Raw genomic sequence first — 16,504 nt, 5'->3', positions numbered from 1 at the left:
ACTGGGCTCCGTGTTGGGCTCCGAGCTGGCTGTGAAGACTGCTTAAGATTCTCTCTCCTTCTCCCTCCACCCCTCCCCTACTCTCTTTCTCTCTTTCAAAAAAAAAAAAAAAATCATTAACAGATACTAAGTGAATGAAAATTTGAGATCATTTAACATGGTCTCAAAATATTTCCCCCTAAGATACTAAGTGGAGGACCATGGTGGTCATACCTTAACCAAGTGATCAAAGTTAACATTACCAGCAATGTGACACACCAACATCATGCCTCTCATGACACATGGCACAATGAGGACACAATATCATTTCTGTGGTATTCCTGTCAGAAATATACATGATTCGGGGTGCCTGGGTGGCTCAGTTGGTTAAGTGGCCAACTTCATTTCAAGTCATGATCTTGTGGTTTGTGAGTTCCAGCCCCATGCTGGGCTCTGTGCAGACAGCTCAGAGCCTGGATGGAGCCTGCTTCAGATTCTGTGTCTCCTCTCTCTGCCCTTCCCTACTTATGCTCTGTCTCTCTCTCTCTCTCTCTCTCTCTCAAAAATAAATATTAAGAAAATCTTTAAAAAATATACATGATTTTTTTAAAGTTTATTTTGAGAGAGAGAGAGAGAGAGAGAGAGTGTGAGAGAGCAGGTGAGGGGCAAAGAGAGGGAGAGAGAGAGACAGAATCCCAAGCAGGCTCCACACTGTCAGTGCAGAGCCCAGTGCAGTGTTCAAACCCATGAACCATGAGATCATGACCAGAGCTGAAGTCAAGAGTTGGACACTTAACCAACTGAGCCACCCAGATGCCCCTACATGATTTTAATCATGAAGAAGAATCAGAAAAACTTAAATTGAAGAACACCTTATAAAAATAATTGGCCTGTACTCCTCAAAATGTCAAGGTCAAAAGAAGCAAAAAGCAACTGAGAAAATATTCCAATTTTAACATAGTCTAAAGAGACATGACAACTAAATGCAACATGTAATCGTGAATTTGAATCCTGAACCAGAAAAAAGAATTGCTATAAAGGACATTATTGGGACAACTTAAAAAAATCTAAATAAGGTCTGTAGATTACAATACTAACACCATAATAATAATAATAATAATAATAACAATAATAATAATACTATTTCAATGTTAACTTCACTGTTTTCAATAATTATATTATGGTCATATAAGGAAATACACATAGGGGTAAGGACCATCATGTATGCAACTACCAAATGGTTCAGAAAAAAAAAAATCAAAATCTACATATATATACATATATAGCAAGAAAATGAAATTATTTACACATATAGGAAAATATTAACTACTGCAGAATCTGGGTGAAGGGTGTAATAAGACTTCTGTACTATTCTTGCAACTTTCTTAACTCTAAAATTATTTAAAAACAAAACAAAAATCCCTTATGTTTGTGGAAAGGTAAGCAAGATGGGGAGACCTGTGAGTCAAAGAAGGAGGTTAGCTGCTTTCCCAGGTTAAGTCAGGTTGGATGGGAGGGACAGAGGCTTCTCCTCTGCCCAGAATGAATCCATCAGATCTTCTAGGTTCCCTGAAAAAGACTCCTTGCAGAGTATCCTATATTTGCTGAGCCTCAGGGCAGGTAGACCCTGAAGAGACTCTTTCAAGCTACCTTATTCAGGTCTCTGCAAAGGTCAGTCTCCAAAGGCTAATAAGAGATTGTGACCAGGGGGCTCTGGACCCCTCCGAATATCTACAAAAAGCCATCCTCAACTTGTTAACTTCATTAATGGGACCCTTATTTCACATCTACTCCAAACCCATAGGGTCCATTTCACTGTGCATATTTTTGGCTTCCAGAGAGACTTAACAGAAAACAGGCAATCTCAAATGGCCAAGCCAGGGCTATAGATGAGAAACCAAAGAGTTTTGTTTTTGTTTTTTTAAATTTTTAAAACAATATTTTAGGGGCACCCGGGTGGCTCAGTTGGTTGAGCATCCAACTTTGGCCCAGGTCATGATCTCACAGTTCGTGAGTTCGAGCCCCGCGTCAGGCTCTGTGCTGACAGCTCAGAGCCTGGAGCCTGCTTCACATTCTGTGTCTCCCTCTCTCTCTGCCCCATCCCCACTCATGCTCTGTCTCTCTGTCTTAAAAATAAATAAAAGATTAAAAAAATTTTTTTAAATATTTTATTTATTTTGAGAGAGAGAGAGAGACAGAGCTTGAGCGGGGGAAGGGCTGAGGGAGATGGAGACACAGAATCCAAAGCAGGCTCCAGGCTCTGAGCTATCAGCACACAGCCCGACGCAGGGCTTGAACGCACGAACTGCGAGATCATGACCTGAGCTGAAGTAGGACTGAACCACCCAGGCGTCCCTTGGTTTCAGAGTTTTGGACAAAACTTCCCATGGTATGATGTTTTGCCTTCAGATTATTTCTATGATTCTATTTAAGTCAAGTTCAAAAATAGGCAAAATTAATCCATGATATTAGACCCAGCAGTGGCAATGGGTACTGATTGATACAAAAGGCTTCAGGGTGCGAGAGATGATGTCTATACTGATCTTGGTTGAATTTACATGATTTTCCTCAATGTAGAAATTCACCGAGCTATACCCTTAGGATAAGCATACTTCACTGTATGTAAGTTATACCTCAAGTTTTAAAAAAGTTTTAATTATCTGGAAAAATGTCTGCGGTACAAATGAAATAATTTGTATTCAAATTTAAAAAACCTTCACACATAGCTACATACTGCCTCTTTCTTCCTACCCCCCAGGTATGAGTGTTCCCCCTCCTCTTTTTTTTAAGTAGGCTCCATGCCAATGCGGGGCCTGAACTCACCACCCTGAGATTAGGACCTGAACTGAAACCAAGAGTCGGACGCTTAATGGACTGAGCCACCCAGATGCCCTGAATGTTCTAATTAGGGTTCAAAACAGACAACATTAATCAGTAACGTTAGAAGCTGGGAGAATGGTTTCCCCTTGGCAGAGTGTAACAGGGAAAGGGTATCATGGAAGCTTTCAGGGTGCTACAACATTGCTTTCTGACCTGAGTACATTACCCCAGGGCTTTCCCTTTGTGGTAATTCATTGAGCTGTATATTTATGTATATTTCTGTATGTATCTTATATCTCAGTAAAACGTTTAAAAAAAAAGATGGGGTGCCTGGGTGGCATCTGATTGAGCATCTGATTCCTGACTTTGGCTCAGGTCATGATCCCAGAGTCATGGGATCCAGCCCCAGGTCAGGCTCTGGGCTGAGAGTTGAGCCTGCTTAATATTCTCTCTCTCGCACACCTCTCTCTCTCTTCCCCTTTGCCCCTCTCCCTTGCTGGGGTGTGTATGCTCTCTCGCTGGAGTGTGTATGCTCTCTCGCTCTCTCAAATAAGATAAAATAAAATAAAAACATTAAAAAAAATTATTTGCTCCCCAACCTGGCACTAAATACAGTGTAGGTGTCAAAGGAAAATAGCACAAGAAAAAGAAAACGCCCTAACTCCTTATCTAAATTCATGACTTCTGCATCAAAACAACTACCTGTCTTTGATTCTGTGCAATTGAAAACAGAGACTATCTGCTCTAAAAACTAAAGCCTGATGTGCATGGCTTCTGACAGATATTTAACTGCCTTACCTTTCAGCTTCCTTTGCTTCAGAAAATGTTACAGTTATTGTGCTTTGTCTGAGGACTACATGAGAATTGGATATAATATTTTAAAAAACAAAATACTGTTTTGGCATTTTACCCCTTCATTAAGCTAATGGTCAAAATCTTATATCCGTTTTATTTGTAATCTTTTCTTGGCCCATCTTAATTAGCATTAGTTTGACTTTAATTTCAATGGAGAGCAGTTTCTAAAAGTAGCTTCAAGTTTTGATTTTGTGGTTTTATCTTTACTGAAGTATTCTGCCAGGATATTATAAGGAACAGATTCAAGGAGGTCAAATGTGTCATGCCTAAAAAATACAGAACAAGGCAAGAAGATTCTTAGAACACAGTAACTTCCAGATCCAGTTTCTTTTCCTTATATTATTTATTTATTTTTCTTTTTTCCCCAACCTTACTGAGGTATGGGACATATAATATTGTAGAAGTTTAAATTTTTTTTTCAACGTTTTTATTTATTTTTGGGACACAGAGAGACAGAGCATGAACGGGGGAGGGGCAGAGAGAGAGGGAGACACAGAATCGGAAACAGGCTCCAAGCTCCGAGCCATCAGCCCAGAGCCTGACGCAGGGCTCGAACTCACGGACCGCGAGATCGTGACCTGGCTGAAGTCGGACGCTTAACCGACTGCGCCACCCAGGCGCCCCAATGTAGAAGTTTAAAGTGTACAATGCCATGACTTGATATATGTATATATTGCAAAATAATTGCCACAATAGTGTTAACACTTCCATCACCTCACATAATTACTTTTTGTTTTTGGTATGTGTGTGTTAACAACATTTTTAAGTTACGCCTAGATAAAAGTATTTTCCAAACACTCTCAAAGTTTGTTCCTTTGGCAAAATCTTTTACAAGATCAGTTTAGATACTTACTCAGTAAATTCTTTGTTTTTTAACCACAGGCAAAGACACATCCATCCTAGCTGCCATGGAGTCAGAACAGATTTCCAGAAACCAGACTCATTCTTGGGATGCTGTCACAGACGGATACATCATTACTGTTGCCAGAAAGGACCTTAAAGGAAACATTTAAAGAAATATGCACTAAATGCTTGGCAAAAGCAATAGAAGACACATCTTTAATAACATATTACTTTAGATAAGTTTAACACTTGGTCCTTTGAAAGCACTTTCTTTAACGCTGGGACAATAAAAAGGGGAAGGAGATTTCAGAGTTTTTGATGTGGGCTTTTGGGAGAGACTGAACTGAACTGACTGCTCATCAGCTGGAGAGTGTCCCAGGGGTGAAGTGTGCTCCCATTATGCAGGACTGCAGACTCAAATCCTTAACTCTCCCATCCCCAACCTCTAAATTTCCCAATCCTTCTTAACACCCATTAAGCTTCCTAATCACAGACATGTATGGCGCCCCAATCTACAACAAAGGATCTTGTAGTCACTGATATTCCCGGATGTCCAAAAATGACCATCAGAGACCGCTAGCCAGTGACTACAAAGCTCACTGATCCATTCTGATTGCCCAACAGAGAATTACACAGATCACCAATCACGAACCCACACTGATCTCCAATGATACCCCAATGACTGAATATCAATCGCTGACCCCCACAGACCCACCTCCCCCCCACAATTACTGACAATCCCATTCGCTGACCCCCACTGATCCGTATGTTCTCCATTCCTTGATTTACAAAAGTTCAATCACTAATACCCTCAGATTCCTCCCATCGATGATCTAAAGGAAGTGTCAATCACTGATGGCCGAAAGCATTTCTCTAAACCTTGGTCCCCATTAACCCTTCTCATCAGTTAACCTCAAAGTTTCCACAATCATCACTTCCAGGTACCCAAACAGAACTCAGAACCTCCAATCACGGACCCTCTCAGGCTTCCGATCATTGCGCTCTAATGCTGTTCAAATAAATGTTTTTGAAGCACCCACTTGGCTCCAGACCCCTAAAGACCACTGTAAACTGATCCCCACTCACTGTGCCAATCAAGAAATCGAGAACCCTCCTTTATTGATTCCCACATACTTCTAATCCATCTTCACAGACACTGCCACTGACTCCCACAAACCTCCTCCCGCCCCCACAGACCCCCCACGAGGTTCACAAGTCCAATCACTTAACCTCTTCAGTAGGCTCGTCACTGACCCTTACGGGCACCCATGACTGACCCATAAGGGCCACCGTAGTCGTCCGATCACTATCCTACAGAAGTCTTTAATTTTGACTGTTTCTCATACTGACCTTTCCCATTTTTCCTGGATCCGCGCCCATAACCCGAAATTGATCTTCGTACCACGCCGCCTCACCGCAGTATAATCTCTTCCCATCCCGAGTGGCCAGTGCGCAGACTCAGTCGCGACTCTGAGGCTGTCGCCCTCCACCTGGCAACCTTCCAAGCGAACAGGATTCTGGGTTTCTGAACTTTAACAGAAGGCCTGATGGCCGCTCCCTCTTTACACCTTGTTGGAGGCAGCCATGTTTAAATCTGTGCCGTACAGTAGTGATTAGGCCCTTTGTTAGACCAGAGGGTTAAGCTGTTTTAGGGCTGGGAGAAACAAGTGCTCCTGGGGCTGCAAACACAGACGTCCCGGCTGCTTTTAGCATCTCAGAAGCCCAAACCGGCTGTGACCAATATGGAGGCGACCTAACCCCCAAGCTGAGCTTTCTTTGTCTCCAGCAGGGCAGGCGCTGAGGTAAGATGGCCTCGTGCATTTATACCGTTTCTTACGTGTAATGGGCGGGGCCGCCTTATAGGAGGAGCTCCCCGCAAAAAGGTGAAACTTCTCTTCGAGCGGCTCTTGGAGTTGGAGAGCAGCTAAGACGCTCTTCCCTTGGGGACACTGAGGCCACCGGAGGAAGGGTCGAGAACTCCGGTGAGGGCGGAGCCATGGGAGAGGGCGAGAAAGAAGCTATTGGCTCTTAACCGAAAGAAAATGTTGGAAGCAGGGACTTTTTTTCTTTTTTTTTTTTTAGGATTTCAACTATTTTAAGTAAATGATAATTAAGAATTTTAGCACTCTATGTTTTTGCTGCTGATATGAGAGATCCCATAGGAAATAAAAAAAAAATTAGAGAGACATAATTCCCTGCCTTGTGTTAATGCTGGGCCAGATATACAGGGACTTTGTCTTAAGTAGTGTTACAAAATAAAAATTCAGGTGAGTAAATTTGAACATCTAGTTGAGTTTATTGAACGATTCATGAATCAGGCCACATCCCATCTAGCAAGTCAAAAGGAGCTCCCCGAAGTTGTACAAAATGGAAAGCTTTTATGGGAAGATGGGCGGTGTGGGAAAGGGGCAAGAAAGTTATTAGCAAAAGAAAGGATTGTTCCAGGCAAGGTCACCTTCCTTTAGGTGGAAGAGCAGGGAGTCTTTTTAGGTGGATAACTGACCCATATGGATCACCAGGTTTGTCACTGAACACAAAGGGCACCTAGCTTGGGTGCATCAGCCAAACGATTGACCCATGTCTTTTGGTTTGAGCAAATGGATTTTACTATTTGCAGGTAGTACGGAGACAGAGATAGTCCACAAAGTTCTGTCTCTAACACAAACTTCAGGACCAATTTATACTGCTAGCGGGCAACCTTTTGGTAGGCTATTCTTGCAATTAAGAAGTGGTCACAGGAACTGAGAAAACCTTTATAAAAATTGTTCAAGCATAACTTAACAGGGGTTTGCTTAACTCCAATTTCCCAGGAACATTTATGATTTTTTTTTGTTCCCAGACATCTGCTCAATTGAATAACTTTGGTGGGTTTCCAGGAACAGGGAAGTTCTCAAGGACTCATAAAGCTGAAAAACAAACATGCTGAGAAACAGGATAGTTTATTTAATTTCTCACTGTGGTCCCTAATGAGCTAATCCCTAACTAACATAATTTCATTTTAGGGGGATGGAGAGGGCCCAAGTAACAGTTTACCTCATTGGTTCTAATCAGAAAATTCCTGATATACTGGTTAATGATGAAGTTTTGGGGTGATGGTGGGGTCTGGACCCGAGGGCCAAGAAAGAATTCTTGAAGACATCTTTGGTGCAAAAAGGTGATTTTATTAAAGCATGGGATAGGACCCATGGGCACGAAGAGCTGTACAGGGGTTGTGACAAGTAACTCATTATATACCCTCAGGTTGGGAGGAGGTCAGGGATAGAGTATGTCTTTAAGGGATTTTGGAAGCAAGGTTTCCAGGACCTTGAGGGGCTAACTGTTGCTAGGGAAACACCATTTATCACTGTTTAATAAAACCTAAGTGATGAGACCCTTCAGATGCATATCAGGGACCATAAACTTGGAGCATGATTGCCAGCATATATCCTGGGTCAGCTGAGATAAAGGAAGTGGACAATGTTAAGCCGGGATCTCTTTTGCCCCCAGAAAAGAGTCATCCTTGAGGCAGCTGAGCTCGTAGAGGGAGGTCACTCTGCCTGTTTCAAGGACTTGTCAATGGGCTGTAGGCAGAAAGGGAATTTAATTTTTCATTCGCCTTAGTTTCCCCCATTACCATGGCAAGCACTTAAACCCCTTCCTTTGTTCTTGGGTGAACCAGGAGTGTCCAAGGAATATCACACAGATCCCACCTGGGGTGGGGGTGGGGTGCTAGCTTGTACTTTATCCTTCAGCCTGCCTCATGCTCCTTCATCAATTAAGACTTACGTTTCTACGGGAGGTTGAAACTACAATTAAGTTAGGTAGTATTAAGCCTTGGTTTGGAGGCTTAGATAAATGACACGATTTGGGGCTTGTGGTTTTCTTTCTAACAGTGGCCTGCCCCGGATGCTGACCTGAGACAAGGATGTGAGTGTGGGCAGTTTTTTTTTGGCAGGTAGGGTCTAGGGAAGTGACAAAGGAGGAGTGGAACCCAATACAGAGTGTATCAAGGAGGGGATTATCCCTGTGAACAATGGGAGCTCAGTGCTATGGGGAACTCTGGAAGACAGTGTAGATACAAGTTGTCTCGTTCAAGGGCCACTGAAGCTGAGATATTTGTACATCATTTCTCATTCCTCATTTTTGGGTGCTACTACAAGGGCCTTAAAACTCTAGCACTTCTAGCCTGTCTCATGGGCAAGGTCTCAGGCAGAGTCTGTAGGAACTGTATGCAGAGTGTGTAGGCAGAGTTTCTGTTAGGCCCCATTTACTAATCATCTTCTTCTTCTTCTTAAGTTTATTTATTTACTTTGAGAGAGAGAGAGAGAGAGAGAGTGCAAGCAAGAGAGAGAGAATCCAAGCAGGCTCTGCACTGCCAGTGCAGAGACTGATGTGGGATTTGAACTCACGAACTGCAGGATCATGACTTGAGCTGAAGTCAGACACTTAACAGACTAAGCCACCCCAGGTACCTCTTCTTTTCTTTTTAATGTTTGTTTGTTTGTTTGTTTATTTATTTATTTTGAGAGAGAGAGAGAGAGAGAGAGAGAGAGAGAGAGAACACCAAGCAGAGAGAGAGGAGAGAGAATCCCAACAGACCCTGTGCTGGCAGCATGGAGCCCAATCTCAGATTATGACCTGAGCTGAAATCCAGAATCAGACTGGTTAGTCGACTGAGCCACCCAGGCACCCCTGTTTACTCAGGTTCTATATTTTGCCTGTGAATAAGCCAAAGAGGCTATGTTCCCACTTCAAGGGGGAAGCAAGAAAGCTAATCATTCTCTGGGTTTTGTCCTGCGCCCCAAACACCTGATGATATCCAATAAGAGCCAGATCCCAAACGTGTTCCAGGACATAGCTTCAAACAAACCTCTGCTGACCCTGGCATCAACACCCCCTACCGCTGGTGATTTACAGAATAACACCTATTGTTCATCAAACTCTTGCTTTGATTGGACCCTACCCTGGATTCCTGAAAGAAACTGAGTACTCTAAACCCCTTTCCAATGTAAACACTTAACCACAAGTGATGATGAGACTCATTCTCTTTTCCTTCCTGAGTCTCCCAGACGCTCTGTCTGCTATTCTCTGTTTGTCACTCACACTTTTCAGTAAACTCTGTCTTCACTTTCTCCAGCTCTCATTAGATTTCTCTCCTGCATAAAGCCAAGGACCCTCTTGGCTGGTCCTGTGGAACCGTCCTGAGTCCTCAGACCCAGCCTGCCTGCATCATACTGACAGCATATATTTCATAGCACCCAAAGCAGTGCTCTACATATCATAGACATTGGAATCTTTAGGAATGGTTACCTTGTCTTATGAAAATAGCTTTTTAAAAAAACATAATTCCAATTGGTCATCATACTAACTGGTGTAACAGCTGACCCCCAAAATGGCTACCTGTTGCTATTAACACCTTTGTGTAGTCCCCTTCCACATTGGACCAGGGCTGGTCTAGGAGGCTAATAAAATACAGTAGAAGTGATGGCACACCACTGCTAAGATTAAGTTATAAATGATACCTCTTCTGTCTTCAAGGTGTGGTCACTCGCTCTCTCTCTGTCTCTCTCTCTTGCTCTCTCTCAAATAATTTACTCTGGGAGAAGTTAGTTGTCATGTCATGAGGACGCTGACACAGCCTATGTAGAGGCCCATGTAGCAAGGAACTGAAATCTGCCAACAGCCAGGGAGGAACTGATACCCTCCCCATCCAAGTGGGTCATCTTGGGAGCAGATCCTGCAGCCCTGGTCAAACCTTGACATGCTGCAGGCCTTGCCAATAACAGATTGACTGCAACTGCATGAGAGACTCAGCACTCTAACCAGCAGCTCCCGTATTGTTGACTTTCAGAAACTGTGTGAGATACTAAATGCTTGTTTTAAGCTGTTGAGTTTGGGAGTAATTTGTTATACAGCAATAGATAACTGATGCTGTGGTAAAAATACTATAATTGATGTCTTTGGATTTCTTGAAGACGTCCTTAAACTTGTGAGATTTTTCTTTCAGATCAGAGAGGATTATTAGCATTTTCCTCTTGTCCTGCATGATGGAGCAATCATTGCTCTGCTGGAGCCAAGTTAGTGGAAGAAAGACTCTTGGAATAAGATTGCAAATTTAGATACAAAACTATTTCATGTCCTACAGGGCAATAAAAACCAAACCTTTAAGGTTATCTTTTCTGTAAAAAATCAATTTGCATCTGTAATAGACTAATAGATGAAATGCATCAATTTTTTGCAAGTGAATACCTAGCTATGCATATGCATAGTCTGAGTCCTAATTAGTAAAAAGCCAATCACACCTGTATTCCACTAGAGTAGTAGGATCTCAAACTGGTGCAATTTTTTTTTTTAATTTTTTAAAACATTTTTATTTATTTTTGAGAGAGAGAGAGAGAGACAGAACATGAGCGGGGGATGGGCAGAGAGAGAGGGAGACACAGAATCTGAAGCAGGCTCCAGGCCCTGAGCTGTCAGCACAAAGCCCAACATGGGGCTCAAACCCACCAACTGTGAGATCATGACGTGAGCCAAAGTCAGACGCTTAACCTACTGAGCCACCCAGGCACCCTCAAACTGTGCAATTTTAATCCCCAGGGTACATTTGGCAATGTCTGGAGACAGTTTGGGTTGTCACCATCTAGGGGGGTGGGAGGGGAAGGATGGGCAGAATGCAACTGGCACATGGTGGGTAAAAGCCAGGGATGGATGCCCCCAACCATTCTACAATGCAGAAGACAACCTTCCACAACAAAGGATTATCTGGCCAAAAATGTGAACAGTGCTGAATTTAGAAAACCTTCACTAGAATGGCTTATTAGACTTGGGTCAACTTTTATTTAAAAAAACATTTTTTTTTAATGTTTATTTTTTAGAGAGAGAGACAGAGAGCGTGAGCGAGCACAAGTGGGGGAGGGGCAGAGAGAGATGGGGACACAGAATCCAAAGCAGGCTCCAGGCTCTGAGCTGTTAGCACAGAATCTGGCATGGGACTCCAACTCACCAGCAGTGAGATCATGACCTGAGCTGAATTCGGACGCTTAACTGATGGAGCCAGCCAGGTGTCCCAACCTTGGGTGGGTTTTTGGACCATGCTCTGGTATGACTTTGAAGAGTCACACAGGATGACATAGTAATGTTTCCTTATTTCCTAGTTTTTTAAAATAACTTTTCTTAATGCAAAATTGGCAAAATACTGAGAACTTAAATCTGGATAATGAGTACATAGTGATTAATCTTTTCTGTTTTTGTAAATATTTTTGTGAAAAAAAGAAAAACTGTAAATTCTTATCTTTAGCTTATGGTCAGTGCCATGTATGAGGGACCATGACTGAAGATCATGTTTAGATATAATGTTTAAATCTAAAGATGTTCTTCTTTTTCAACTTGGCCCCTATACTCTGCCTTTCTCTTAAGTCCAGTGCTTCTGAATTCTAGCTAAATCTTAAAGTCACTCAGAAACTTAAAAAATACCAATGATTGGGATCCATTCCCAGCAATCCTCATTTGGTTTTCCTGGGGCAAAGTTCTATTTTTCTTTCTTTTCAAGTTTACTAGATGTGGGAAATTATGGACTCACAACCTAAATCAAATAAGGAACCCCAAATTTGATTTGAGTTGGGTTGGCTAATACCTGGCAAGATGAATGGGAGTCCACACTGCAGGTGGGCATACCAACCTTACGCTTCTGCCTCCACAAATAACTTTTTAGGGATAATGACCAGCAAGCTGTCATAGATAACAAGTCATGCAAGGGAACAGAACCACATGAGCGAGACCTAGCAGAAAGAGTAGAGGGGTGCCTGGATGGCTCAGTCAGTTAAGCATCTGAATTCAGCTCAGGTCATGATCTCATGGTCTGTGGGTTCAAACCTGTATTGGGCTGTGTGCTGACAGCTCAGAGCCTGGAGTCTGCTTTGGATTCTGTGTATTCCTCTTTCTGCACATCGCCTGCTCACACTCTGTCTCTCTCTCTCTCTCAAAAATGAATAAACATTAAAAAAAAAAAACAACCCCGTAGACAGTATGGTTGACCCTTGAACAGCGTATGTTTGACTGCATGGTCCACTGATCTGTGGATTTTTTTTCCGATAAACACAGTGAAGTACTGCAAATGTATTTTCTCTTCGTTATAATTGTCTTAATAACATTTTCTTTTCTCTAGCTTACTTTATTCTAAAAATATAGTATATAATACATATACAAAATATGTGTTGTTTGACTGTTTATGTTATTGTTAAGGCTTTCAGTCAATGGTATACCATTAGTAGTTAAGTTTTGGGGAATTAAGTTATATCCAGATTTTCAACTCTGATGGGGGGTCAGCACCCCTAACACCCCCATATTGTTCAAGGGTCAACTGTGTAAGCAGATCCGTCTAAACAGAGTAGTTTTGGACTATCGATGTTGCTTTAGTTTAGCATGAGACAGATTGTGAGCAGGGGAGGGGCAGAAAGAGGGAGACACAGAATCCAGAGCAGGCTCCAGGCTCTGAGCTGTCAGCACAGAGATCAACACCAGGCTTGAACTCACAAACCATAAGATCATGACCTGAGCCAAGTTGGATGCTTAACCAAGTGAGCCATGTAGATATCACCATAAGAGAAGATTTGATGAAAGTAAAAAACAAAACCGTAGAACCTTCCAGAGAAAAAAAAGGGCTTTCAAAGGAGCAACCATTCCACCAAGAAAAAGCAAAGAGAGAAGCAATTGGATATCATTTTAAAGTGAAAGAAAAATAGGGGCGCCTGGGTGGCTCAGTCGGTTAAGCGTCCGACTTCAGCTCAGGTCACGATCGTGGTCCGCGAGTTCAAGCCCCGCGTCGGGCTCTGGGCTGATGGTTCGGAGCCTGGAGCCTGCTTCCGATTCTGTGTCTCCCTCTCTCTCTGCCCCTCCCCCGTTCATGCTGTGTCTCTCTCTGTCTCAAAAATAAATAAACGTTAAAAAAATTAAAAAAAAAAGTGAAAGAAAAATAGAATGCAGATAACATCACTAGACAACAGGAATGAAAAGGCCAAGAGCTAAGAATGAATGATCCCATTGTATGTAAAGCATAGTGAAACCAAAAGTTATTTTGTACAAAGAAAATATCAACAGAGAAATTTATCACAATAGCATATATCCCAGAAGAAACATATATGTTGATGAGAAAAAATGATTTCAATGATAACAGAATTCTATGAATTTCATTTTGATTTTGTTTCTTCCTAGGACTTACACAAAATAAACATGCATCAGTATCCTCAAAGACAAGAGAAGATTGAGAAAACGTGGAAGGTGGCAAAGGCTAAGGAGAAATAACAACTGAATGTAAAGTGGATCCTGGATCAGAAAAAAAGACATTAGTGGGAAAATGGCAGAATTTCCATTAAGATCTGCAGCTCAATTTATAATGTTGTACCACTGTGAAGTTCCTGTTCTCAAAATATCTACAATTAGTTATGTGGTTCCCTTTAGAGCAAGAGGGCTTGTGAGATGTTATAAAGACTGTCCATGGCCTATTGTTGTACCTCTTCTATAATATGAAAGTGAGTTGACAGTGAGTATTCTTGTTATGTTTATATTCTTTGTTTTTGTTTTGTTTTGTTTTGCTTTATTTATTCATTCATTCATTCATTCATTCATTCATTCATATCTCTGGCAGACTCCTTCAGGGACAATCACATTCACACATTCAATGAAGACTTGAGACAAGGATCCTACCGCACATCCTAGGCTCCCCTTGTCACCTCTTCAGACTGGTATGGAGGGAATGTGGCTGGTAGGTTGGGGGCAGGGATATGAAGGTCCAAGTCCCTAAGTGATAGTGTCTATTGTAAATAGACACTCATAGGTATTGTGAGACCAGTACCTCCTTCAGACATTGAAAAAGGACCCCAATCCTGGCCTCAAACTCCAGGGGTTACCGACTCTTTGAGCACATTCCTAGAAATAGTGAAACCACCCCACCTCTTTTAGCTGTACTTGGGACTGGTCATGGAGAGTGCTATCTCCTGACTTGGGCACCTTGGTGGGCCAGCACCTCCACAGGGCCAATTCTAAAACTTCTACTGAGGGGGGCCATGCCTCTTGGAGCACTTTCCTGGAAATGCTGCACCTGCCCTGTCTTATATCACCAATTCCTTACCCCAATTCCTTTCAGATAACTGGACCTGGCTATTGAGGGTGCTACCTCCTGAGTTGGATGTAAATATGGGTGGGCTAGCAGGCACCTTACTTCTTCCACAGGAGCAAATCTTCCAAGAGGCCTTCCTGGAGCCAGGGCTCTTTCCAAAGTAGTTGTCCTCCTGGGAGAGTCTTGCCCCATGTGACAGGGACTGGCTGGACTTTCCTTTAAAAGATACGTCAGCTATCTGGTGCCATTCTCCCTTTGCCCTGAATGTACGAACTAATGGAGGGGGCCACAGGAGGCCTTGGTCTGAATTCCTTGAGAACCTCTCCAAACAGGAAGGCATAGTTCTGTAAACTTAAAAGGCAGTTCCAGAAAAATAGAGTGTTTGTCTTCCTGGAAGAAAGAAGATGCTCCAGGTGCTTTCTGGTTTGCCAAGAGTTCTCTGGTTTTTATCACAGACATGCCTTTTCCTTCCCCAGGCACACTCTGCCAGATAAGATTCTCAGGCCTTACCTTTCCCCAGAGTACAAGGTGCTGTCTGTCTCTAAGGGTTCCTGATGGAAGACCCTACATAGTGTCCCTCTCCCACTTGCCTATTATCAACCTCTTTACTTAAAAAAATCCTCCTCAGCTTTCTGCCTGTACAAGAGTTTTCTTCCTCTTGGAGAGAAGTGGGAAAGCCATGATATTGGACAGTATTTAGTGGAGGAAGAATTGAAGACTATATGGAACCAGTTGAGAATTTGTCCTCCATCTTCTCCAGTGACCTGGTTTCAAAAATTAGGCAAGGTAGGACCTGCTTTTCTCAGGTGTGATATGACCAGGATTTTGCTTTGCCAAGTCCCATTGATGGCTTTTGATGGTTAGTTTGGATTAAGAGGCAGGGCTTTATGGAGACAAGATAGTTAAAATTGTAGTGAGGACAAAGTATGAGTTGAAGTTTCCCCACCTGAGTTGGTTTCTGGGCAATGACAGCCTGATGTGCTTCATGGAAAGATACAGTATGGATAGCTTGCCTAACAGCCTGATGTCCGCACTTTGATTCTAGCTGAGATGGACTCCTAGCTGAGATCTATACGCTATTGGACATGTGGGCTACTAACTTCAAAAAATTGTGTCAGGGGTCGTGCGCCCTGACAATGGTGATTGGGGGATGAAGTGGTTATAATCACTGTGGAAAGGAACACAATGGGAAAGAAATGTTTTCTTCCTGGCTCTGTGTCTTTTGCAAAGAGTTACCTGAAAGGCTTTCCAGGTTCTGCCCCTTCCCTGTGTTGGAGCTTCCATTATGGCAGCACTCCACCTCTATGTTTGTAAAAAATCATCATACACTTAAAGGAGTAGCAGTGTGCTTTGTTTGAGTGAATTATGTTTGAATGAAATTCTGAGTGAAAGACAGTTTACTGGTACAGGGGAAGTACAAATATAAAGTCAGTCATAAGTGAAAGACATAGAAAAGCAGTGGTCAACTGGACAGGGAATAGAATCTCTTCTATGAGTTTAAAAACAAGAAAATAAACCAAGGAAATGAGAAAAAGATGCTCACAACTGAAAACAACAAAAGAAATGGCCTGAGCAGACAGGTTTAAGAACAAGTGGACATAGGAGAAGGAAAAGTGAACTCCCTGGAATATGACATGGACTATAGAGGAGGAGAGAAAGGGCAATAATGCTGCCCATAGGTCTTCCAGAATCCAGGCTCTTTTTCAGTGGCTATCCTCCTGACATATTCTTGACTTCAGTGTCAGGAACAGCCAGCCTCCCTTTGACAAAGCTGGCAAGTCCTGTGGAGCTCCTGTCCCTCTGCCTTGTATCTGTAGCCTCAGAGGAGGGCTTCGTCTGAATTCCTGTAGTCTGGGGCATCTAGTCTCCTGATACCTTTCTTATTCTCTAGTCCCAAGACCAGTGCCCCTGGAA

At 42.6% G+C, this 16,504-nt stretch overlaps 1 protein-coding gene and 1 long non-coding RNA gene across 18 annotated transcripts in view; one reads left to right on the top strand and one right to left on the bottom strand.

Annotated features, from left to right (window-relative positions):
* Positions 1 to 5,984, bottom strand: part of ZNF793 (zinc finger protein 793) — a 154,214-nt gene extending 148,230 nt beyond the window's left edge. Inside the window, exons 1-2 of one of the 2 annotated variants that reach the window (XM_019818807.2) lie at positions 5,848 to 5,984; positions 4,508 to 4,649 (exon numbers count right to left, since the gene is read on the bottom strand). In XM_019818807.2, the coding sequence (XP_019674366.2) occupies positions 4,508 to 4,548 (41 nt within the window). In that variant the 5' untranslated portion in view covers positions 4,549 to 4,649; positions 5,848 to 5,984. Of the gene's footprint in view, positions 1 to 4,507; positions 4,650 to 5,847 lie in introns of those variants that run through there. The other variant, XM_045045518.1, reaches the window with a different exon arrangement.
* A 176-nt stretch (positions 5,985 to 6,160) lies between these two features.
* Positions 6,161 to 16,504, top strand: part of LOC102901498 — a 31,158-nt gene continuing 20,814 nt past the window's right edge. For 7 of the 16 annotated variants that reach the window (XR_002738536.2, XR_002149597.2, XR_006590144.1 and 4 more), the window contains exons 1-3: positions 6,161 to 6,299; positions 13,687 to 14,014; positions 14,120 to 14,216. This is a non-coding gene — a long non-coding RNA (uncharacterized LOC102901498). Of the gene's footprint in view, positions 6,300 to 13,686; positions 14,015 to 14,119; positions 14,237 to 16,504 lie in introns of all 16 variants that reach the window. The other 9 variants (XR_442036.4, XR_006590142.1, XR_006590143.1 and 6 more) reach the window with 3 other exon arrangements.

This window comes from Felis catus, chromosome E2 (assembly GCF_018350175.1).
Source record: "Felis catus isolate Fca126 chromosome E2, F.catus_Fca126_mat1.0, whole genome shotgun sequence".
NCBI lineage: Eukaryota > Metazoa > Chordata > Mammalia > Carnivora > Felidae > Felis > Felis catus.
Note: the sequence above shows the minus strand (reverse complement) of the source record. Positions and strands in the feature narration are given on the sequence as shown.